The 26545-nt window shown below is 40.4% G+C and overlaps 1 protein-coding gene and 1 pseudogene across 1 annotated transcript in view; one reads left to right on the top strand and one right to left on the bottom strand.

The window, feature by feature from the left end:
• ATR (ATR serine/threonine kinase) overlaps positions 1 to 26545 on the top strand; it is a 147761-nt gene that overhangs the window by 12789 nt on the left and 108427 nt on the right. Inside the window, exons 10-15 of the mRNA XM_014542147.1 lie at positions 360 to 550; positions 871 to 971; positions 1152 to 1323; positions 1924 to 2094; positions 3768 to 3962; positions 12222 to 12407. Of these exons, the coding sequence (XP_014397633.1) occupies positions 360 to 550; positions 871 to 971; positions 1152 to 1323; positions 1924 to 2094; positions 3768 to 3962; positions 12222 to 12407 (1016 nt within the window). The remainder of the gene's footprint in view (positions 1 to 359; positions 551 to 870; positions 972 to 1151; positions 1324 to 1923; positions 2095 to 3767; positions 3963 to 12221; positions 12408 to 26545) is intronic.
• On the bottom strand, positions 24764 to 25872 carry LOC106726608 (annotated as a pseudogene).

Raw genomic sequence — 26545 nt, 5'->3', positions numbered from 1 at the left:
TTAACAGTAAGGCGATGATTGCCCTGAGTTCACAGTTCTTCAGATTAGTGAAATGTACTTTTATGTCTATCTTGGTAACATAAAATCATAAGTGACTAGCAATTTTACAACTTAAAAATTTCTAGAGTTTATTTTAGATTTCAATTACTTATAGCTTTTATTAAGTATAAAGATATTAAAATAAGTTCATTTTAATCTTCCACAATTTGATGTGCTCTTCAAATTCAAATACTAAATATTAACAGGATAAGGCAACTTAGAATTCTAAGAAGCATATTATTTATTGACCATATTTTTTACAATAAAACTCTTGATATTTAATGTATTAAGTTAGGGGTTAATATGCTCTTGCTTTTTAGCTTTCATAGATAATTTGTGTCATCTTTGTAAGCACCTTGATTTTAGAGAAGATGAAACAGATGTAAAAACAGTTCTTGGAACTTTATTAAATTTAATGGAAGATCCAGACAAGGATGTTAGAGTGGCTTTTAGTGGAAATATCAAGCATATATTGGAATCCTTGGACTCTGAAGATGGATTTATAAAAGAGGTTTGATAATTTTTATTTTTAAACTTTTGTGTTTTCATAAACCTGGCCTTAAAAATTTTAATTAGCCCTGACTGGTTTGGCTCAGTGGATAGAGCATTGGCCTGCGGACTGAAGGGTCCCAGGTTTGATTCCGGTCAAGGGCGTGTACCTTGGTTGTGGGCACATCCCCAGTGGGGAGTGTGCAGGAGGCAGCTGATCGATGTTTCTCTCTCATCGATGATTCTAACTCTCTATCTCTCTCCCTTCCTCTCTGTAAAAAATCAATAAATTATATATATAAAAAAAATAAAAATTTTAATTAATTAATTTTATTATTCTAGCTTTTTGTCTTAAGAATGAAGGAAGCATATACACATGCTCAAATATCAAGAAATAATGAGCTGAAGGATACCTTGATTCTTACAACAGGGGATATTGGAAGGTATATTTGGCAGCATTTTTATTCTTCCTTATTTTGGTCATTTTTATTTGCCTGGTGTTTGAAATGGTGATATGAGAGATGTGGTATTATAGAAATAAATGTGACATCAGCATGCATTTATTTGTGGATTTCCATTTATTTTTGAGACATTGATGATAACTTTTTTATTTTTAATTTTAGGGCAGCAAAAGGAGATTTGGTACCTTTTGCACTTTTGCACTTACTGCATTGTTTACTATCCAAGTCAGCATCTGTCTCTGGAGCAGCATACACAGAAATTAGAGCCCTGGTTGCAGCTAAAAGTGTTAAACTGCAAAACTTTTTCAGCCAGTATAAGAAACCCATCTGTCAGGTGAGAGTCAGCATTGGTCTTGACTATAGGAAATAGCAGTGCTTTGCAAGTGTTAAAAAGAATATATATATGTTTTATTTTTCTTACCTTAAAAGATACTGTTTTTAAAATGATATATTCAGTTTGTTTAAGAGGATCTAAATCTTGCCAGTTTATATTTTAGTATCTTAGACTAAAGATGTAGAGAGGAAAAATCATTTTATAATAATATATTGGATTATCATGCTCTATTATTAATCTATTAAGAGATGCCTTTTTTAGCCTTCCTTTTAGTGATGATAAACTTTTTTTTTATGCTTTGATATTATGGAAAAGGTACTTTGTGAAAAGGTTGAAGCAGAAAAGTTAAGGTATGTTAAAATATTGGCTTTGCCCTCTATTGGTGTAAGATATTCAAGTTTCTTAAGTAAGCCTGGTTATTTACCTGTAAAAGGGAGATTACACATAATCTGTTCCGCTAAGGTTGTTATAACAATTAAATGAATGTTAATTCAGGTAATATGTTTAGAACATTGTCTGGTACTTTCTGTTATGTTACCTTGAAAAGTATTAGTTAAATTTTTTTCCTTGTGTTAAAACTAACAAATCATTTTGCTCTAGTTTTTGGTGGAATCCCTCCACTCCAGTCAGATTGCAGTACTTCCTAGTACTCCATGCCAGAATGCTGAGATGCGCAAACAAGATATGGCTCACCAGAGAGAAATGGCTTTAAATACCTTGTCTGAAATTGCCAATGTTTTTGACTTTCCTGATCTTAATCGTTTCCTTACCGTAAGTCCCATAGTATAGTTGACTTAACTGAGGTTTTAAATTCAATATTTTGTATTTATTCTAGATGTTTAAAATTTTTTTATTTAAAAATTTTTTTTGTTAATCCTCAACCAAGGATTTTTTACCCATTGACTTTTAGAGTGAGTGGAAGGGAGGGAGGGAAAGAAGGAGGGAGAAAGAGAGAGAAACTTTGATGTGAGAGAGAGACATCGATTGGTTGCTTCTCGCAGTTGGCCCCAAACAGAGCTTGGGGATCGAATCTGCAACCCTTCAGTGCATGGGTCAACACTCTAACCACTGAGCAATATTGGCCAGGGCAAGATTTTTTAAAATTGAATTTATTGGGATACAGGTTTCAGGTGTACAACTCAATAAGACATCATCTGCACACTGCATTGTACACCTATAAAACCCTGAGAAGAATCTAAATGTCTAATATTTAAGTCATAGAATATTATAAATGCTTTGTAGAAACTACCTTATAATGTTTAGCAGTCTTATAGGATTAATATTAAGTTGAAAGACATAATACAAGTGGGATGTAAGCATCTCTGAAGGCAGGCCTAAATCTTGATCATTGTCACATCTTCAGTGACTGACATGGAGTAGGTATTCATAGGTTACATGTTGAATGAATAAATCAAAAGTCAACCATTTTATGTTTGGAATTTTGAGTATATTTTATGAGCAAGATCTTAAGGGAAATAGGCCAAAATCAAAATAGATTTGTTCCTGTTTTGGGACAGTGGGTGTTGTTAAAAAAGTTTTCTTCAGTACTTGTAGCACCAACTTTCTAACTTAAACAACTTAAAATATCGCCCTGGCCAGATGGCTCAGTTGGTTGGAGCGTTGTCCCATATACTGAAAGGTTGTGGGTTCCATTCCCAATTAGGGCAACATAGCTAGGGTGTGGGTTCTATCCTTGGTCAGGGTGCATATGAGAGGCAGTGGATCGATGTTTCTCTTCCACCTCAGTGTCTTTCTCTCTTTCCCTCACTCCCTTCTCTCTTTCTCTCTTCCTCTCTAAAAGCAATAAAAATGCTCTAGCCAGTTTGACTCAGTGGATAGAGCGTTGGCCTGTGCACCGAAGGGTCCCAGGTTCAATTCTGGTCAAGGGCAAGTACCTTGAATGCAGGCTCCCCGGCTTGGGCACTGGTCAGGGCGCATGTAGGAGGCAACCAATCGATGTGTTTCTCTCACATTGATATTTCTCTGTCTTTCCCTCTCTCTTCCACTCTCTAAAATCAATGGAAAAATATCCTCTGGTGAGAATTAAAAAAAAAAAATCAATAAAAATAAGTTAGCTCAAATAATAAATCAGGCCTGGAACTTATCCTTAGATCATAAGTATATTTTAGCACATACTCATGAAAAAGTATCTTCTTTACCTATACATTAGCTTATTTATTGTCTGTCTCTTCCACTCTACATTTTAAACTCTGTCATCAGGAACCTTGCCTGTTTTTTCACTACTTTATCTGTAATGCCTGAATTGTAGTATATGCTTGGTAAATATATGTTGAATGAATAAATGGTAAATAGGAATTCAAATGTCATATGTGGACTTTGAATTTGTGTGGCATTTTAAAATATTTTTGCACATAGCTTATGTGAATATTTTATTGCCTGGACAAATGTACTTTTTGGTAATTGTAGTGTGTGTTTTTTTTCAGAGGACATTACAACTTCTGCTTCCTGACCTTGCTGCCAAAGCAAGCCCTGCAGCATCTGCTCTCATTCGAACTTTAGGAAAACAATTAAATGTCAATCGTAGAGAGATTTTAATAAATAACTTCAAATATATTTTTTCTCACTTGGTTTGTTCCTGTTCCAAGGATGAATTAGAACGTGCCCTTCATTACCTAAAGGTAATTGAATATCTATCTATCTATCTATCTATCTATCTATCTATCTATCTATCTATCTACTTTACTCTTACTAAATTAACATTAAAGGACACTCCAACATGGTGGCCAGCAGGACCTGAATGAGGTTGAGAGTGTGAGTGAGGGAGTAAGATGGCGAGTGCGCAGGTGGTCGTGGGTGTGGGTGTGGTTGAGGGTCAGTCAGATCACATGCGGGAGTCTTAGGGGCAGGAGGTTTGGGCTCTTTTGGCCTGGTAGCTGCTGCAACTCCCATAGCCATTCCTGGGCACGGCTCTGATTTGGAGACTGCTCCATCTTGAAAGTTTTATAAGGTCCTCCTGGGGCTGTGGGGAGCAGCAGCCTAGCCTCTCCACCACCTGTACTCGCCGGAACCAGGCCCGAACCTATGTGCACCCAGCCCCAAGCCCCACGTGTTGACTGAGGACACTGCCCGGACCTGTGTGACTGACATTGACCCAACGGGACTCTTGCCCCTGCTGTGCTGCCGCTACAGCACGAGAACCCAGCTGCTCTGCTCCACTGCCAGGGCTCGGGGGCAGGAACTGTGCTGAAGGCCATGGAAGTGGATGTAGTCTCCCCTGCCCTGGACCTACTAGAACAGAGTACCTGAAGAGGCTGCAGATTTGAAGCATCTCATGCTGTGGAGCAGAAAGGGGATTGAACAGTAGGACCAGGAAGGAGGATCAGCCCTGCCAACTTGAACACGGAGGAGAAGCCCTCTTTCCCACTGGAAAAACAGCTGCTTCTGACCCAAGCTTCAGCGACCTGAGGTAATGAGGAACAGCCCAGGGCTGGGAATCTGTGCCTCTGCAGGTGCCAATGAGGAGGAGCCAGCAAGATAGCAAGGTTGAGGCATTGGAAGGGGAGGAAGTGCATGCTACTGGCATCACTCCCAACACTAGTCTGATCAAACCATCCTGGCTAAGACCAGGATACCCCTACAGAGCCCAGCTTGTGGAGGAAAGGAGAACAGGGACACTCAAGGCATGAGACTTGAGGCAGACTCAGCCTCTGGGCTAAGGAGACCCTGCCTGCTGGATGGCTATGGGCTTCAATGTATCAGGCCTCAGGTTGCCTAGGGCCAGAAAAGGATAGTGACTCACATTGGCCTGCTGCCAAGGAAGCTCCTGAGAGGCCCAGGTTAGACACACCAAGGGACCAAATTCAACAACATCAGAGCAAAATCTAGTAAGCGCCACAAATAGTGGACCAAAAGTTTTGGAGTGTGTGAGTGTGTATGGTTTTTTTTGTGTGTTTTTTTTTGGGGGGGGGGGGGGGCCAAACTGATGACATGCTGGGAACCAAGATCACAAGTGCGCTCTCCTTATGAAATGGTTTTAGATTAACTTTTAAACTCTAGCTTTCTGTGTTCCACTGCTAAGGCTACAGCATATATTTATGAAAACTTTTCTGCTCACTAGGACACCTCGTTAATTATACACTGAGCTTATATCAATATTGGGCTTGTTGCCCTGCAGGCTGTTTGGGGGGGGGGGGGGGGGAGTGGGGTGGCTTTTGTTTCTTTTTGTCTGTTTCTTCCCATTTTTTCTTCTCTATTTTCTTGCATATTTCTAATTTCTCTCTTTCGTTTGATTGTATTCTCATTTTGTCTTTTTTATTGTTATTAATTTTTTTCAATTTATTTTATTTTTCTTTTTTCATTTTTTGCCTATTTTATCTATATCTTAATATGTCCATTGTTACTGTATGTTAAATTCACTATTATTATTTAATTTTTCTGTTTCCTTTTCTTTTTCATTCCTATACTAGATTTTTTAGCTTCCTTTTTGATCCCATAATGCCATTTTTCTTCTTCTTTCTCCCTTTGTCTTTATATCCCCTCTAAGTTTTTGGTCTTGTGTCTTTTAATATTCTTTTTATTTAATTAATTTTGCTTTTCTTTTTCTTCTTTTTCCTTCTTAAACTTTCCTGTTGTTGCTTTGAGTAGTTTGATTTTCAAGGTGTTTTTGCTCCATCCTATTGTGTCTTCTGTTCTGTCAGCACCTGTATAACAGCTAGCACAGCGAGATTGGTGTTGAGCTTCACTGTCAGCAAGTCACAGGGGAGATTCCTCCCACGAAGGGGACATAAATAATCAAGTCCCAATTACAGCAGGAGAGCACAAATAATGCACAGAAGGGGCAGTTGTAGGGCATCCAACTCAGGAGATCAAAGAGACTGCACCACTGGACCCCTCGAGACACTTTCTATATAAGGCCATCCCACAATGACAGGGAGACATAACAGTTCTATCTAATACATAGAAATGAATACAGAGAGACAGCTAAAATGGGGAGACAAATTAACAACCTCCAAATGAAAGACAAGGAGGAGTCTCCAGAAAAAAAATGAAATGGAGGCAAGCAACCTTTCAGACATAGAGTTCAAAGCAATTGTTATGAAGATGCTTTAGGAACTTAATGCAAACTACAACAACATGAAAAAGTAAAGAGAAACCATGAACAAGAACCAGACCGAAAAGAATAATAATATATTTGACATTATGAATACACTGGAAGAAATTATAAGTTGATTGGATGAAGTAGAGGATTGAATAAGTGATTTGGAGGACGAGATAGAAATAAATACCCAATTAGAGCAGCAAATAGAAAAAAGAATTAAAAAGCAGGATTATAGCTTAAGGAAGCTCTGGGAAAAATTATGAAACCTAATAACATCCATATCATAGTAATACCGGAAGGGGACGAATATGAGCAAGAAACAGAGAAACTGACGAAATAATGATAGAAAACTTCCCCAACTTGGTGAAGGGAAATACCACACAAGTTGAGGAGGCACAGAAAGTCCTAGTCAAAATGAACCCAAAGAGACCCACATCTAGACACATCATAATTAAAATGGCAAACGTTAAAGACAAAGAATCCTAAAGGCAGCAAGAGATGGACAGAAAATTACCTACAAAGGAGATACCATTAGAATGTCACCTGACTTCTCAATAGAAACACTTCAGACCACAAGGGAATGGCATGAAGTATTCAAAGTAATGATAAGTAAAGGCCTGAACCCAAGACTATAATATCCAACAAGGCTTTCATATAAAATTGAAGGTGAAATAAAAAACTTTCCAGACAAAAAAATAAAAATTAAAGGATACATTACCACTAAACCAGCAATGCAAGAAATGTTAAAGGGACTGTTTTAAGAAAAAAGGAGAGAGAGGATCATAGAAATAAAGAAAATAAAAATGACAATAAATACCTATCCTATATAATAAAACCCTAATATGCAAATTGTCCCCTCGACTGGGAGTTTGACTGCTTGCTATGATGTGTGCTGACCACTAGGATGCCAGGGCTCACACGCCGGGGAAGCCCCCGTGCTCAGGTGCCGGGCACCTGCGAAGAGTCCCCCCCTGCACCCACGCTGCCTCCCCCAGGTGAGCTGGGCCACAGCTGCTGGGGCCACGGGGGCCAGTCAGGTTTCCTGTTGGTTTGCACAGGAGCTGGTCTCCAAGGCCGGCTGGGAGAGAGCACACTGCCCACCTGGCTTCTGTGTGGTGCCGCTGGTCAGCCCAGAGGCCCACGCTATGCCCCAGCTCACGGCGTCTGGCCGTGCTCACTGCATCTTCGCATGGGGACTTAGGCGCTGTGACTCAGGCCGAGGGGGTCACGTGGGGACCTGGGTGCCCAGGTGCTGCTCAGGGCCCAGAGGTCAGCTGGGACCTGCCCTTAAACGCCAGACGCTTGCACTTCAATTGTCGGCCAGGCCTAGGGACCGCATCCTTGCACGAATTTCATGCACCGGGCTTCTAGTCAATAATAACCTTAAATGTAAGTGGAATAAATGCTCCAATCAAAAGAGATAGGGTGACTCAGTGGATAAGAAAACATGTAAGGGATGAAACCATAGAAATCTTAGAAGAAAACAGGCAGTAAAATGTAAGATATCTTTTGTAGCAATATGTTTATGAATACATCTCCTAGGATGAGAGAAACCAAGAAAAAAATAAACAAATGGGACTACATCAAACTAAAAAGCTTTGCAAAGCAAAAGAAACCACCATCAAAATGAAATGGGAACCCACTATATGGGAGAACATAATTGCTAATGATACATCTGATAAGGGGTTAATCTCCAAAATATATAAAGTACTCATACAACTCAACAAAAGGAAGATAAAGAATCCAATTCAAATATGGGCAAAGGATCTGAATGGACACTTCTCCAAAGAGGACATGATCCATATATGTAAGTCTACAAGAGACCCACCTCAGAACAAGAGATACGTACAGATTGAAAGTGAAAGGATAGAAAAGAATATTCCATGCAAATGGAAAGGAAAAAAAGCTGGGGAAGTTATACTCATATCTGACAAAATAGACTTCAAAACAAAGGCTATAATAAGAGACAAAGAAGGCTAAATAATACTAAAGGGAATGATTGAACAAGAAAATAAAATGCATGTAAACACACATACACCCAAACAGTAGCATCGAAATACCTTAAACAAAACAAAAAAACTCTTGATGGACTTTAAGGAAGAGACATACAGCAATACAGTCATAGTAAGGTACTTTAACAACCCGCTGACATCACTGGATAGATCAGTGATGGCGAACCTTTTGAGCTTTGCGTGTTAGCATTTTGAAAAACCCTAACTTAACTCTGGTGCCGTGTCACATAGAAATTTTTTGATATTTGCAACCATAGTAAAACAAAGATTTATATTTTTGATATTTATTTTATATATTTAAATGCCATTTAACAAAGAAAAATCAACCAAAAAAATGAGTTCGCGTGTCACTTCTGACGCGTGTCATAGGTTCGCCATCACTGGGATAGATCTTCCAGACAAAAAATCCGCAAGGAAACAGATGACTTAAATGATAACACTGTATCTAACTAATATTTACAGAACATCTCACCCCAAAGCAAGAAAATATACAATATTCTCAAGCACACATGAAACATTCTCAAAGCTAGAACACGTTAGGGCTCAAAATAAATCTATACGAATTTAAGAAGATTCATATCATACCAAGCATCTCAGATCACAATGGCATGAAGTTAGAAGTCAACTACAATAACAACAAAAAACCTCAAAAACACCCAAATACATGGAAGCTAAATTGCAAGTTATTAAACAATGTGTGTATTACTAATGTGATAAAAAAAGATACTAAAAACTTCCTGGAAACAAATGAAAATGAACACACAACCACCCAAAACCTATGGGACAGAGGAAGGCAGTCCTCAGAGGGAAGTTCATAGCATTACAGGCTTACCTCAATAAACAAGACAAAGCACTAATAAATTAACCCTACAACTAAACGAATTGGAAAGAGAACAGGAAGAAAAGCCCAGAGGAACTATAAGGGAGACAATAAAGATTGGACCAGAAGTAAAAGACATAGAGATTAAAAAAACGGTACATAGGATCAATGAATCCAAGAGCTGGTTCCTTGAAAAGATGAACAATTGAGGAACCCTTAGCCAAACTTATCAAGAGACAAAGAGAGAGGGCCTATATAAATAAAATCAGAAAGAGACGATATAACAATGGGCACCACAGAAATGAAAACAGGATTGTAAGGTAATACTGTGAACACTATATGCCAACAAATTGGACAACCTGTGCGACATGGACAAATTCCTAGACATACACATTTACAAAACTCAATCAGGAAGAATCAGAAAACCTGAATAGACCAATAACAACTAATGAAATTGGAACAGTAATTTAAAAACTCCCAGCAAACAAAAGTCCTGGACCAGATGACTTCATAGGCGAGTTCTACCAAACATTCAAAGAACTAATAGAGGAAGGAACACTTTCAAGTTCTTTTTACAAAGCCAGCATTATCCTAATTCCAAAACCAGGTAAAGGCACTACAAAGAAAGAAAAGGCTAGTATCCTTGATGAACACAGATGCTAAAATCCACAACAAAATATTAGCACAACAAACCCAGGAATATATTAAAAACACACCATGATCAAGTGGGTTTTATTCTGGGATGCAAGGCTGGAACAATTTTGGCAAATCAATAAATGTGATACATCACATAAACAAGATGAAAGATAAAATCCATATAATCATATCAATAAATACAGAAAAAGCATTTGACAAAATCCAGCACCCTTTTTTGATAATAACTCAGCAAAGTGGGAATAGAGGGATCATAACTCAACATAATAAAGGCGATATATGACAAACGTACCGGTACATCATACTCAATGGGCAAAAACTAAAAGCATTTCCCTTAAGAACAGGAACAAAGCAAAGATGTCCACTTTCACTGCTCTTAGCATAGAACTGAAAGTCCTAGGCATGGTGATCAGAGAAGAAGAGATATAAGGCATCCAAGTTGGAAAGGAGGAAGTGAAAATGTAATTATTCACAGATGTCATGATATTGTACATAGAAAACACTAGAGACTCCACCAGGAAACTATTAGACCTAATAAATTAATTCGGCAATGTAGCAGGATACAGAATTAATATTCAGAAATCTATGGCATTTTTATACACCAATAATGAACTCTCAGAAAGACAAACTAAAAAAAAAATCCCATTTACTGTTACAACAAAAAAATAATAAGATAGCTAAGAATAAACTTATCCAAGGAAGTAAAAGCTCTTGGACACAAACAATGTGTGGTAAAGACCTACAGTGGTGGGTAGTGGCTGGGCGGAGGGGGCAGAGGGGATGGGAAATGGGAGAAATCTGTAATACTGTCAACAATAAAATAAAGTAAATTAGCATTAAAGAAAGCTGCAGTAACATTTTTGTCTGAAGGAGAGTGGTTAATTTATAGCCTATCCTAGAGTAATATAAGTTTAAATGGTATTATGCAAATAAGCTTTGTCCTGGGACTAGAGGAGCTTATTATATAAATAGAATTATTATTTTGTTATTTTCTTTGATCATTTCACCATAATGGCATATGATAATCATCCATTCATGGATCAGTTTCTCAGCTAATTTCATTTTAGGATTTTTTAATCGATTGGAACTATAAGTTGATGAATAATATGCAAGTAATTTTATCTATAGGAAGAGGCAGTTTCCTTTAAATGTAGTATAATGTCAGCATTTAGTTTACTTAATGCTCTGATTACAATTTTGCTCAGTTTCTTGGTAGTTTTTTAATTTAAAATAATAGCTGTGCATCTTTTTGGTGTCAGATTAGCAATGGTATTTGTAGACTACGAGACTACATGGGAACAGGAGAACCTGTACAATATGCATATGTGACTTTAGTATTTCCTCTGATGTTAATTTATTTCATGTATTTAATGATATGCCAGCAATTGATCTCTCTCCACATGAGAGTTGTTGAATATTGGGTATATTTATTAATTTTGAGAAAAAAATCTGTATCATAGAGGTGAAATGATAATAAAATATTTGTAGAGTGCTTACTGCATGTCAGAAACTTTGATAAAAAACTTATGTATCATTTCATTCACTGTTACCTAATGAGATAAAGATACTAATGTTTTTCCATTTTATTGATAAGGAAACTAAGGCAGAGAGAGGTCAGATGAGGTAACTTGTTCAAGTTACAGCACAATTAATAAGTGACAAAGTTGGAATTTAAATTTCAGCAGTCTGACTAGAAAGGCTGTGCTCTAAGCCACTGTACTGTAATGGTATTTCTTTTCAGGGAGTTAATGGAATTTAATTTAAAGCCTTATAGAAAACTAGGATTTCATTTTTAAATTTTATTTCCAAATGAAATCTGATAATTTCTCTTCATTATCTGTAGCCCATGGGAGACCAAGAACAAGATTAGAATAATTTCCATGGCCTATGTCTTTTTTAAAAAAATATATTTTTATTGATTTCAGAGAGGAAAGGAGAGAGAGAGATAGAAATATCAATGATGAGAGAGAATCATTGATTGGCTGCCTTCTGCACGCCCCCCACTGGGGATTGAGCCCGCAACCTGGGCATGTGCCCTTGATTGGAATTGAACCTGGGACCCTTCAGTCCACATGCCAATGCTCTATCCACTGAGCCACACCAGCTAGGGCACTCCATGGCCTATGTCTTTAAAATGAGTCTGAGAAATCATTCGGCATCTTGCTGTTTCTATAGCTGGACAACTCAGATCTTTATCCATTGTCTTTTAAAAATATCATCAGTAAATCTTACCACCTGATCTAGAGTTCTTGATTTACTAATAGTATATTAAAAAATCAATATACTTATTTTTAGGATATTAGTATGGATAAAAGTTCTTAAATTTTTAAAAAATACTGTATCTTTGGATTAGAATGAAACAGAAATTGAACTGGGGAGCCTGTTGAGACAAGATTTCCAAGGATTGCATAATGAATTATTGCTACGGATTGGAGAAAACTATCAACAGGTTTTCAATGGTTTGTCAATCCTTGCTTCGTTCGCATCTAGTGATGATCCATATCAGGGCCCAAGAGATAGCATATCACCTGAACTAATGGTAAGAAATGTGTTATGTGGTTTTTTTCCTCCTTTTTGTAGCTTAATTATGATACTGGTAAAACATCTGTTTTGTGCATTTTTCAAATGCCAGATAAGAGTTTAAATTTTAAATTGGGTGTTTAATTTTGAGAAGGTTGAAATTTAAATTGTATGATCACAGCAAGGCATTAACAACATATATTAGCTTGAAAAATTGATATTTTCAAATGATTTTAGATTTTAATTTTTAACTGGGTAAAATGTTTATGTGTCTTCACTACTTATGAACTGTAGATTGGAATACATTTGTATCTCTCCCCAACTATCCCTTTCTTGGAACAACATATTAAAACCTTTTCTAACAATATTTAAATCCACTGTTGGATTTAAGGGAAATTACAGGATATGTTAACCTTTTTATCTTTTCCTATCTTAAATTTGTATCTGAAGTCATTTTACTATTTTATGTTTTCATCTGAAAACATGTAAATCCAAGGCTTACTATGTTTTTCCTTTTGATTGCCCTCCTTCCTTCAAAAGACTCTCAGGATTTCTATCTCTGCTTTCTCCTTTTCCATTCATTCTTTAGCCCATTCTAGTTCGACTCGGTTCTCATTATTCTCCTGAAATTCTTGTCAAGGTCAAAAACAGTCTTCCTACTGTCAAGTCCAGTAGTTACTTCTCCTTTCCAATTTCATTCAACTTTTCAGTAGCATTCAATGCAACTGACCATCCTTTCCTATGTGGCATCTATACCACATTTTCTTTTTAACTTTATTTCTATTGTTGACACTATTACAGATGTCCCCATTCCCATCCCCCCTTTGCCCACCTCCCCTTTTCCCTCTGGCCATCACCACACTGTTGTCTGTGTCTATGGGTTATGCATATATGTTCTTTGGCTAACCCCTTCACCTTCATTCATCCAGTCCCCCTCTTCCTCCTCCCCTCAGGCAGCTGTCAGTCTATTCATGTATCCAGGCCTCTGTTTCTATTTTGTTCGTCAGTTAATTTGTTGTTGTTGTTAATCCGCACCAGAGGATATATTTTTTCCATTGATTTTTATTTTTTTTAATATATTTTTATTGATTTCAGAGAGGAAGGGAGAGGGAGAGAGAGATAGAAACATCAATGATGAGAGTATCATTGATCGGCTGCCTCCTACACGCCCCCTACTGGGGATTGAGCCCACAACACAAGCATGTGCCCTTGACTGGAGTCAAATCCGGGACCTTCCAGTTCGCAGTCCAATGCTCTAGTCACTGAGCCAATCCAGCTAGGGCTCCATGGATTTTTTAGAGAGAGTGGAAAGGAGGGAGGAGGGGGAGGGAAAGATGTAGGGTGAGAGGGAGAAAGAGAGAGAGAGAGACATCATGTGAGATCGACCAATTGATTGTTTGCCTCCCACATGCACCCCAACTTGGAGTGGGGATCAAACCTGCAACTCAGGTACATGACGTTGACTGGAATCGAACCTGTGACCCTTCAGTGTACTGGCCAACCGTATGACCACTGGACACACCAGCCAGGTCTCATCAGTTAGGTTTTCTGTTTTTTTAATTTAAATTCTTTATTCTTTAAAGTATTACATATGTGTCCTTTTTCCCCCATTGACCTCTCTCCGTCCACTCCCACCCCCCCAGCACATGCCCTCACCCCCAACTGTTTATGTCCATTGGTTATGTTTATATGCATGCATACAAGTCCTTCGGTTGATCTCTTACCCCCCACCCCACCCTTCCCCAGCCTTTGCTCTGATGTTTAAGGGCCTGTTAGATGATTCTATGACTCTGGATCTATTTTTGTTCATCAGTTTATGTTATTCACTAGAGGCCCGGTGCATGAAATTCGTGCACTTGTGGGGGAGGTCCCTCAGCCCGGCCTGTGCCCTATCGCAGTCCAGGAGCCCTCGGTGGATGTCCGACTGACGGTTTAGGCCGCTGCCACGGAGGTGGGAGAGGCTCCCACCACTGCTGCTGTGCTTGCCAGCTGTGAGCCCAGTTTCTGGCTGAGCAGGGCTCCCCCCATGGGAGCGCACTGACCACCAGGGGGCAGCTCCTGCATTGAGCATGTGCCCGCTGGTGGGCAGTGTGCACCATAGCGACCGGTCGTTCTGCCGTTCGCTCGATTTGCATATTAGCCTTTTATTATATAGGATTATATTCTACAAATGAATGAGATCATATGATATTTATCTTTCTCAGATTGGCTTATTTCACTTAGCATAATGCTCTCCATGTCCATCCATGTTGTTGTGAATGGTAAGAGCTCTTTCTTTGTTACAGCAGCATAGTATTCCGTTGTGTAGATGCAGCACAGTTTTATTTTTGTTGTTGTTTTGTGTTTTTTAAAATATATTTTATTGATTTTACAGAGAGGAAGGGAAAGGGATAGAGAGTTAGAAATATCAGTGAGACTGAAACATCAATCAGCTGCTCCTGCACACCCCCTACTGGGGAACGAGCCTTCAACCAGGGTACATGCCCTTGAACACAATCGAACCCAGGACCCTCTAGTCCAAGGGCTGACCCTCTATCCACTGAGCCAGACCGGTTTTGGCAACCACAGTTTTTTAATCCACTCATCTGCTGATGGTCACCTAGGCTGTTTCCAAATCTTAGCTATTGTAAATTGTGCTGCTATGAACATAGGGGTGCATGTGTCCTTTTTGATTGGTGTTTCTGTCTTCTTGGGATATATTCCTAGAAATGAGATTACTGGGTTAAATAGGAGTTCCATTTTTAATTTTTTGAGGAAACGCCATACAGTTTTCCACAGTGTCTGCACCAGTCTGCATTCCCACCAGCAGTGAAAGAGGGTTCCTTTTTCTCCGCATCCTCGCCAGCACTGGTCGTTGGTGATTTGTTGATGATAGCCATTCTGACAGGTGTGAGATGGTATTCATTGTTGTTTTGATTTGCATTTCTCAGAAGATTAGTGACTTTGAGCATGTTTTCATATGTCTCTTGGCCTTCTGTATGTCCTCTTTCGAAAAGTGTCTATATAGGTACTTTGCCCATTTTTTTATTGGATTGTTTATCTTCCTTTTGTTAAGTTGTTTGAGCTCCTTATAAATTTTGGAGATTAAACCCTATTGGAGAAACATTGGCAAATATGTTCTGCCATGCACTGGGCTTTATTGTTGTTTCGTTGATGGTTTCTTTTGCTGTGCAGAAACTTTTTATTTTAATGTAGTCCCATTTGTTTATTTTCTCTTTCGTTTCCTTTGCCCTAGGAGATGTATTGGTAAAGATATTGCTATGACAAATGTCTGGTATTTTGCTGCCTTTGAATTCTTCTAAGATTTTTATTGTTTCCCATCTTACATTTACGTCCTTTACCCATTTTGAGTTTGTTATTGTGTGTGGTGTAAGTTGGTGGTCTGTTTTCATTTTTTTTTTTTGCATGTATCTGTCCAGTATTCCCAGCACCATTTATTGAAGAGACTGTTTTGACTCCACTGTTTGCTCTCGCCTCCTTTGTCAAATATTGATTGAGCATAATGGCTTGGGTCAATTTCTGGGTTCTCTGTTCTGTTCCTTTGGTCTATATGTTTGTTCTAGTGCCAGTACCAAGCAGTTTTGAGAAGAGTGGCTTTGTAATATAGCTTGTTATCTGGTATTGTGATCCCTCCAACTTTGTTCTTCTTTCTCAAGACTGCTCTAGCTATTTAGGGTCTTTTTTTATTCCAGATGAATTTTTGGAGAGTTTGTTCTAGGTCTTTGAAATATGCCGTTGGTATTTTAATGGGGATTGCACTGAATCTATAGATTGCTTTGGGTAGTATGGACATTTTAATGATGTTGATTCTACCAGTCCATGAATGTGGTATATTTTTCCATTTGTTTATGTGTTCCTCTATCTCTTTTTACAGCATCCTGTAATTTTCAGAGTACAGGTTCTTTACATCCCCAGTTAAGTTTATTCCTGGTATCTTAATATTTTTGTTGCAATGCTAAATGGGATTTTTATTTATTTATTTTTTCTTTATAATTAAGGTATTACCATTGCCCCTGCACCCCACCCCCACTCATGCCTTCACCCCCCTGGTGTCTGTGTCCTTTGGTTGATCTCTCCCTGTTTACCCTGTCCTCCCCTTTCTTCCCTCTGAGATTTGATGGTCTGATCCATGCTTCTCGGGGTTGTTTTTTTAGTTTCTCTTTCTGTGAGTTCGTTATTGGTGTAAAAAAAAAAGCCATAGATTTCTGGGTGTTAATTTCCTATCCTGCTACATTGGCGAATTCATTTACTAATTCTAGTAGTTTTTTGATAGAGCCTTTAGGGTTTTCTAAAGAATAATGACAATTTTATTTCTTCTTTTCCAATTTGGATGCCTTTTATTTCTTCCTTTTGTCTGATCGCTATGGCTAGCACTTCCAGTACTATGTCAAACAGGAGTGGTGAAAGTGGGCATCCCTGTCTTGTTCCTGTTCTTAGGGGAAATGGTTTTAGTTTTTGCTCATTGAGTATGATGTTGGCTGTAGGTTTGTCATATAAGGCTTTTATTATGTTAAGGTATGATCCCTCTATTCCCGTTTTGCTGAGAGTTTTTATCAGGAAAGGGTGTTGGATTTTGTAAAATGCCTTTTCTGCATTAGTTGATATGATTATGTGATTTTTGTCTTTCAGTTTTTTTATGTGATGTATCACATTTATTGATTTGTAGATATTGTACCAGCCTTGCATCCCTGGAATAAGTCCCACTTGGTCATGGTATATGATCTTTCTAATGTAATGCTGGATCCGATTTGCTAGAATTTTGTTGAGGATTTTAGCATCTATGTTCATCAGGGATATTGGTCTGCAATTCTCTTTTTTTGTAGTGTCTTTATCTGGTTTTGGGATTAGGGTAATGCTGGCTTCATAGAAAGAGCTTGGAAGTGTGCCTTCCTTTTGAATTTTTTGGAATAGTCTGAGATGGATAGGTTTTAGTTTTACTTTGACTATTTTGTAAAACTCCCCTGTGAAGCCATTCGATCCAGGGCTTTTGTTTTCTGGAATTTTTTTGATTTCTGTTTCAATTTCATAAGTAGTTATCGGCCTGTTCAGTTTTTTTGATTCTTTCTGATTGACTTTTCGAAGCTTGTATTTTTCTAGGAATATGTCTATTTTGTCAACCTTTTCCAGTTTTTTTTGGAGTAGAGCTGTTCATTGTATTTTTTTGCAATCCTTTGTATGTCTGTGGGGTCGGTTGCTACTTCACCTCTTTCATTTCTGATTTTGTTTACTTGGGTCCTCTCTCTTTGTTTCTTGGTGAGCCTGGCTAGAGGTTCATCAGTCTTGCTTATCCTTTCAAAGAACCAGCTCTTGGTTTTATTGATCTTTTGTATTGTTTTTTTGGTCTCTATATCATTTATTTCTGCTCTGATCTTTTCTATTTCCTTCTTTCTGCTTATTGTGGGCTTTTCTTGTTGCTCTCTTTCTAATTCTTTAAGTTGCAGAGTTAGATAATTTATTACCATTTTTTCTGTTTTTTTTAAAGAAATATATTTTATTGATTTTTTTACAGAGAGGAAGGGAGAGGAATAGAGAGTCAGAAACATTGATGAGAGAGAAACATCAATTAGCTGCCTCCTGCACACCCCCTACTGGGGATGTGCCTGCAACCAAGGTACATGACCTTGACGAATCGAACCGGGGAACCTTCAGTCCCCAAGCCGACGCTCTATCCAATGAGCCAAACCGATCAGGGCTTTTCTGGTTTTTTGAGGTAGGCCTATAGAGCTATGAACTTCTCTCTCAGGACTGCTTTCACTGAGTCCCATAGATTTTGGACTGTTGTGTTTCCATTGTCATTCATTTTCAGGATTTTTAAAATTTCTTCTTTGATCTCTTTGGTAACCCACTCATTGTGTAATAGCATGCCATTCACCCTCCAGGTGTTTGAAATTTTTCATTGTTTTTATTGTTGTTGATTTCTAATATGACATTATGGTCTGAGAAGATGCTTAATATGATTTCAGTTTTCTTGAATTTGGAGAGACTTTGCTTGTGACCCAATATGTGGTCTATCTTTGAAAATGTCCCATTTGGACTTGATAATAATGTATATTCCTTAGCTTTGGGGTGAAATATTCTGAAGATGTCAATTAAGTCCATCTGATCTAGTGAGTCATTTAGGATTGCTGTTTCTTTGCTGATTTTTTGTTCAGAGGAATTATCAAGTGATGTCAGTGGGGTATTAAAGTCCCCTACTATACTTGTATTGTTGTCAATCTCTCCCTTGATTTCTTCCAGAAGTTTTTTTATGTAGTTGGGTGCCCCTGTGTTGGGTGTATATGTGTTTTCCAGAGTCATCTCTTGTTGTTGTATTGATCCCTTTGGCATTATGAAGTGGCCTTCCTTTTCTATTGTTAGGGCCTTCACTTTGAAGTCTATTTTTTCTGATATATAAGTATTGCTACCCCAGCTTTTTTTTCATTTCCATTTGCCTGAAAGATATTTTTCCATCCCTTCACTCTCAGTCTGTATGCGTCCCTTGTTGTGAGGTGGGTGTCCTGCAGACAGCATATATATGGGTCATGTTTTCTTATTTATTCCACCACTCGCTGTCTTTTGATTGGAGTATTCAGTTCATTTACATTCAAGGTTATTATTGACTAGAGGCCTGATGTACAAAATTTGTGCAAGAGTAGGCCTTCCTTCTCCCGGCTGCCGACACTGGCTTCCCTCTAGCATCTAGGATCCGGGCTTTCCTCCGGCACCTGGGACCCAGGTTCCCTCTGGCCGTTGGCAGGCATGTAGGACCTGGGCTTCCCTCCGGCTGTCAGCAGGTACCCGGGAGCCAGGCTTCTCTCGCAGCTGTAGCTTCGTCCAGAAGGTCATCTGGTCTAATTAGCATATTACGCTTTTATTACTATAGCTAGGTACTTGTTTATAGCCATTTTTATTTTTTGTGCCTGTATTCCTTCTTCCCTTTTTATTTCTCCTTTTTACAATAGTCCTTTTAGCATTTCTTGCATTGCTGACTTGGTAATGATAAACTCCTTTTGGCTTTTTTTTTTTCTGTGAAGCTCCTGATTTCCCCTTCAATTTTGAATGATAGTGTTGCTGGATAGAGTATTCTTGGACTCAGTCCTCTGCCCTGCATCAATTTATATACTTCCTTTCATCCCTTTCTAGCCTGATGTGTTTCTGTTGAGAAATCATTTGATAATCTAATGGGAGATCGTTTTTTGGTAACTCTCTGTCTCTCTCTTAGAGCCTTTAAGATTCTCTCTTTGTCCTTAACATTTGCTATTGTAACATTTTCATCTTGTTTGGGACTCTCTTGTGAGTGCTTGTGTGACTCTCTTCTTTCCCAAATTAGGGAAGTTTTCTGACATTATTTCTTCACGTAGGTATTCTAACCCTTGCTCCCCTTCTTGTCATTCTGTTACCCCTATTAAACGTATGTTGCTTTCTTTCATGTTGTCCCAAAGCTCCCTTAGGCTCTCCTCCTGCCTTTTAATTTTTTTCTCCAATTGCCATTCAGATTGTATGTGTTTTGCTGCCCTGTCTTATAATTCACGAGTTTAGTCCTCTGCTTCTTCTAGTATACTGTTGAAACCTTCCATAGTGTTTTTTATTGTCGCTATATTACTCTTTATTTTCTCTCAATTCTTTTTTAAAAAAATATATTTTATTGGTTCTTTACAGAGAGGAAGGGAGAGGGATAGAGAGTTAGAAACATCGATGAGAGAGAAACATTGATCAGCTGCCTCGTGCACACTCCCTACTGGGGATGTGCCTGCAACCAAGGTGCATGCCCTTGACTGGAATCGAACCTGGGACCCTTGAGTCCGCAGGCTGATGCTCTATCCAATGAGCCAAACAGGTTAGGGTTTTTCTCTCAATTCTTACATAAATTGTTGATTTTCTCATCCATCTTCTTTATGAACTGTACGACCCTTATTCTGAATTCTTTTTCTGACAAATTGCATGCTTCCATTTCATTTAGTTCCTTTTCTGGCATTTCCTTTTCTTTCCTTTGGGGTTGTTTCTTTGTCTTCCCTTTTTGCTCTCACCGAAGGATCTAGCTGTTGAGTTGCACTGTGCCTGTGACTGCAGCGGTGGGCTTGGTGGCAGCTTGCACAGTCACCAGGCCCGGGATTGATTCGTCTGGCTTGGCGGCAGTTTGTGTGGTCACAGTGCCCGGGGTTGTTGTGTGAGGCATCTGGTGTTGCTGCGTAGGGCTTGGCTGCTCACATTTGTTTGCGGTGCCTATGATTTCTGTGTCGGGCTTGGTGGCTGCTACTGTCCAGGGTTGCTGCATGATGCACCTAGGGTTGCTGCATCGGGCTTGGCTGTTCGTCCATGGTCGTGGAGCCTGTGTTTGCTTTGTAAGGCTTGGCTGTTCTGGCACGGATGTGCATTCCCTGGGTTGCTGTGTAAGGCTTGGCTGTTTGCACACGCGGAGCCTGGGGTTGTTGTGTAAGGCTTGGCTTTTCTTGCGTAGTCGTGGTCCCCGGGGCTTAAGCGTCTGGCTGGTGGGTGGGGAGTGTGCTCTGGAACTTTTAGGGAGGCTTTAGTCTTGGTGTTCCTGATCCACAGCTGAGGTAGTACATGCCTGGTCGGAGTGGTTGTAGGGTTCCTGGTGGTGTCTGAGGGTACCCTGGGTGGAAGTGAGCCTGGGCTTCCAGTCACAGCATCTTTCCAGTTCATGATGGTGCGGGCTTTGAGGCAGAGCCGGCTGCCCCAGTGTCAGGGCCAGCCTGACAGGGTTGAGCCGGGCTGAGGCAGGGAGGTGGGAATTGAGAAAAGAAAGAAAGACAGGAAAGCGGGGTCGGGAGGACCCCAGTTCTCGAAGAACTGAAGTGAGTTTATTAGCCACACAATCTTCTTTATACACAACACACTGAATAGGAGGTCTGTCAAGAGGAATGTATTCTTTGTTCCTCTTAATCTCTAAGGGAGAGACACAGCAGAAGGACAAGTTCTCAGTACAGTATATCTCAGTAAGTAGTTACAGACTTCTTGGTAAGCCATGAAAGGCTGTTCTCATTCTACAAATGTTGCTCTCATTCTACTGATAATCGCCATCCAAACAAGTTTGGAAAAACTGTGTGGGTAAGGGTCCCAGCCTTGCTAGCCCCTTCAGGTGCAAGGACCTTGCCAGCTTACATCTGGCCCCCAACACCCCAGGAGAGATTTCAGCAGTAGCAGAGGCTGCCGGCTAGGGGAGCCTGGTCTGCCAACTTCCAACGTCCTGTAGAATCTAACTGTCTCTCACTTACACACATACACACCCCACACATTCACACACTCCCACTTTGCACCCTCACTCACTGATACTCTCTCCCTCACTGTTTCAGGATTCTTAACACGATAAACACCAAGCTTGTTTTGTCTTCTGCACAGAAAGTATAGTGTCAGTCACTGGTGACTGACAAGGTGCTTAACGTGTTAAGATATAATCCCAGAAGTGTGATTGCTGGTGCAAAAAGAAGTTCCATTTTTAATTTTTTGAGGAAACTTCATACTGTTTTTCACAGTGGCTGCACCAGTCTACGTTCCCCAACAATGATGTACTAGGGTTTCCTTTTCTCCACATCCTTGTCAGCACTTGTCATTTGTTGATTTATTGATGGTAGCTACTCTGGCAAATGTGAGGTGCTTTATTATTGTGCTTTTAATTTGCAAGTCTCTGATGATTAGTGACATTGAGCATTATTTCTTGTGTCTCTTGGCCACCTGTATGTCATCTTTGGAGAAGTGTCTTTTCCGGTCCTTTTCCTATTTTTCCCCCCTTTTTATGCATAATCCCACTTTTAATATATACATCTGATATAGGAAACTGAAACTTCTGTTTCAGAAGAGAAAGAAAATAGCTGAATTTGGCATTTTAGTAGCATGCCATAAAATTCATCATGATTAATTTCCCATTAAATTATGGACATGGCTGTATCACATTTCGTATTATCAACAATAGCAGTAAGAAAAAAAAAAAACTAAACTAAAACAAACAAGAAATCCAAGCAGTGCATACCTTTCTTCTACCAGATTTAGGACACAACATGAAAAGGTGAGAATGTTCAGAGGAGGTTATTCTTTGCTGAATTCTAGTGTCCAAATAAGCGATTCAGCAGATTTTGAACACTTTTCCTTATTTAACAACAATAACAAAAGATGGGTAGAGAAATACACATACACATAAACCCCAAAGTGCTAAAGTTAAGCATTAACAAACCAGGTTAATGATTTATGATCAGTTTCCAGAACTCCAACTATAAACAATACAAAGTGCCCCTCAATACTATTTTTGCAATTGTTTGTAAGGGTAAGCATCAAGAAAAAGAAAACATATCATTGTATAAACCAGCTAAACTTTGACACAGAGAATTGAATAATTTTTGATGCTACATCACAAACAACTTCTGATGTATATCTTATGTGAAAAGGTTTTTACAAATCCATATATATAATAAAAGTGTAATATGCTAATTAAACGGGACAGCCTAACAACCTTCCAGACGTCATTCTGGACGATGCTGTGGTGGCGGGGGCCAAGGCAGAGGCGGTTAGGGGCGATCAGGCAGGCATGAGAGTGGTTAGGGGCAATCAGGCAGGCTGGAGAGTGGTTAGGGGCAAAAGGGCGGGCAGAGTGGTTAGGGGCGATGAGGCAAGCAGGTGAGTGGTTAGGGGTGATGAGGCAGGCAGTCCGAGTGGTTAGGGGTGATCAGGCAGGCAGAAAGGCGAGTGGTTAGGAGCCAGCGGTCCCAGATTACGAGAGGGTGAGGCTGGGCTGAGGTACCCTCCTTCTCCTGTGCACGAATTTCGTGCACTGGGCCTCTAGTCCTATCTAATAAAGCTGGAATATGCAAATTGACCATCACTTTGCGACAAAGATGGCAGTGCCCACAGCCAATAAGGAGGGAATATGCAAATGGACGCGACAAAGATGGCTGCGGCCGGGCCGGGCCACTTGCATCATCACCATGGTGACGACACAGGCATTCCACCCTCCCCAGCCATTCCGGGCCTCTGGGCAGCACATGAAGGTGGAAAGGCCGAGCGAAGGCGGAAAGGAGGCTCCTGGCCGGAGCGAAGGCAGTAGGCGGTTCTGGTCAGAGCAAAGGCGGTGCTGGCAGCCAGGGGAAGGAAGGCCTATTCTTGCACGAATCTTCGTGCGTCAGGCCTCTAGTACATATATAAAAGACTTAGCCAACAAACTCTGGTCGACCGGTTGCTATGACATGCACTGACTACCAGGAGGCACACACTCAATGCAGGAGCTGCCCCATGGCATTCAGTGCACTCCCATAGTGGGAGCGCCGTTCAGCTGACCAACCTGTCCTGGCGGCCCACCAGCCTGGCAACAGCCACTCACTCCCTCAGTAGTCCTGCAGGTCCAATCTCTGGAGAACAGGCCAGGCACCGATGGACTGGTGCCGCCAGCATGATCCCAACAGTGCTGCTGGCCTCCTGGAGGTTGGTCTCGGGTACCGTGGCTGCTTTCCCTCCCTAGATGCTCGGCAAGGAAGAAACGATATAAAAGTGGCTGCCAGGTGGCTCCTGACAACCAGTGCAAACATCAGTGGGATGTATTTATATCTTGGGCCGGCAAGGGTGCTTCACCACCCTCCTGGAGGGCCAAGTGAGTCCAGGCTCCCCTCCGCCCCCCTCGGGACCGACACCAGATGCAGGGCTCATGTCTGGTGAGCACCGCTGTGGCTGCTTGAGCCTCTCCTGATCAGGAATAACTGGGCGTGAGCCCGAGGCAGGCGCAGCGGGGCCGGGATGAGCAAGAGTGGCAGGTGGTGTTGGACTGCGGGTTTCAGCTCGATCTCCACAGGCCAACCCCAAGGGACCCCACCCGTGCACGAATTCGTGCACTGGGCCTCCAGTATGATATTCGCATGATCTACAGTCTCACCTACAATACTACAGCCACCCACAGGATGTTGACACAACCATGCTGCAAAGAGCTTTATTTAACTATATTCACTTCATGTTTGGAATCAGTTACTTGAAAGAAGCCTGAAGGTTTACATTAAGACAGTGACCTGCTATACTGAGAGAACCACCAAGTGCATGAATGATAGTTACTGGCATCAGTTCACTCAGAAAGGTTCACGTCAATTTACAATTAATGGAAGCATGGATACAAACTGAACTTTCATAAGCTTTTAGTACCATAACTCGGCATTTGACCTGAAGCATCACCTAGGGCAGTGGTTGGCAAACTGCGGCTCACGAGCCACATGCGGCTCTTTGGCCCCTTGAGTGTGGCTCTTCCACAAAATACCACGTGCGGGTGCGCACGTACAGTGTGATTGAAACTTCGTAGCCCATGCACAGAAGTTGGTATTTTGTGGAAGAGCCACACTCAAGGGGCCAAAGAGCCGCATGTGGCTCGTGAGCCGCAGTTTGCCAACCACTGCCCTAGGTGATGCTTCAGGTCAAATGCCGAGTTATGGTACTAAAAGCTTATGAAAGTTCAGTTTGTATCCATGCTTCCATTAATTGTAAATTGACGTGAACCTTTCTGAGTGAACTGATGCCAGTAACTATCATTCATGCACTTGGTGGTTCTCTCAGTATAGCAGGTCACTGTCTTAATGTAAACCTTCAGGCTTCTTTCAAGTAACTGATTCCAAACATGAAGTGAATATAGTTAAATAAAGCTCTTTGCAGCATGGTTGTGTCAACATCCTGTGGGTGGCTGTAGTATTGTAGGTGAGACTGTAGATCATGCGAAACTTTTCAAGAAGATGTCCAATGTCAGAATAAAGTCTGTTCACCCGGGAGAACCCATGACTTTCCCAGGTATAGTCTGAGCTCGGGATGTTGACAAATGCTCTTCTGGTCTGACAAAGTCTACCAACCCAGAATCGGGAGACCTCAGGTGGTCTAATCATGTCATCCTCCAAATCTGTATGGGGAAATCAATGAAAAGTATCTTTAGAGACAACGAAACGAATTTCTTCTCAAAATAAGTGGTCATTTCTTCCTGAGATGCGTCTTCATCTTCCCTTTCTTCTTGATGCCTTTTCATTCTTTCCAGTAAGACCTCTAGCTCAGAGAATATACATTCCCAAAGTTGTTGCTTGTAAGGGATATATTCTTTATGTTGTCATTAGTGAGGTCACAAACACAGAACTTGTTTACTGATATTAGCCTGAATCCATTGGAGATTTCTGGAACTCTCTCTGGATTGAGAGAGGATGGCAGAGACTACTACCAAAAATGAAGCTTGCCAAAGCATGATAATCTGCCAGTAGAACCATAGTATGTACCAGTTCGATCAGAGACAATTTATTTTCTCCAGTTTAAATTTCTGAATGTGCTCCCTCCCAATTAAAAAAGCGGCATACAGACCAGACCATTCAGTGCCTCAGCCCCTCCTATCAGTCTCAATGTGTTTTCTTCTTTACTTCTCTAGTTGTAGGACTGCCATTCAGCCAGCTTTCAGGCAGTCTGGATGATAGTTGTTCTGTATTTTAGTTATAATTTTGATGTGGTTGTGGGAGGCAGCGAGTACAGGCTTTTACCAATGTCGCCATCTTGGTTCTACCCCAACAAAGGGTCTATTTTTATTGTCATGTCAACGTTAAAGAGAGCGAGCAGGTAATGTTAAAGAATCCAGTGTGTAGAAAATTTGTGCTCCTCTTAGTCCTGGGCAAGGAGGGGAAATGGTGTTACCAGAACCTGGTGGGGTGTTAGAATTATGGTGTGGGGGGAGGTCTATCACTATACCGGGATGTAGCCACCACCAGAAACACCTCAAAACAAAGAAGGGGCAGGAAATTTAAGTGTCATGCTTTTCCCTCCTGCTCTCAGTTCCTCCATTGGTGCTTCCTGTTGAGTAAATTTATTGGGAGGCCAGAGAGAGGGATATTGAGGATGAAATCTGGTAAGCCTCCCACATACATAGCAGTGCAGAAAAGGGCAGAGAATGGATCTGAGCATGAGAGAGGATGGCAGAGACTATCCAACTTCCTCTTTGTCATCTCTGCTTCCCTGTCATAAGCATCTCAAACAAGTCTAAACATAACATGTCCATTAGAAATCTTTGCTTTCCTTCTCTCATCTGTTTATCTCATAGTCTTACCTATCTCAGAAAATGGTACCACTATCAACCTAGTTGCTCAAATAAAAACCTGGGAGGCATTCACAAGCCCTCCATTTCCTTATGCTTTATAATATCAGAAGTCCTGTCACATTTCTTTTTTTTTT

Source organism: Myotis brandtii, unplaced genomic scaffold (genome assembly GCF_000412655.1).
Source record: "Myotis brandtii unplaced genomic scaffold, ASM41265v1 scaffold291, whole genome shotgun sequence".
Classification (NCBI taxonomy): domain Eukaryota; kingdom Metazoa; phylum Chordata; class Mammalia; order Chiroptera; family Vespertilionidae; genus Myotis; species Myotis brandtii.
Note: the sequence above shows the minus strand (reverse complement) of the source record. Positions and strands in the feature narration are given on the sequence as shown.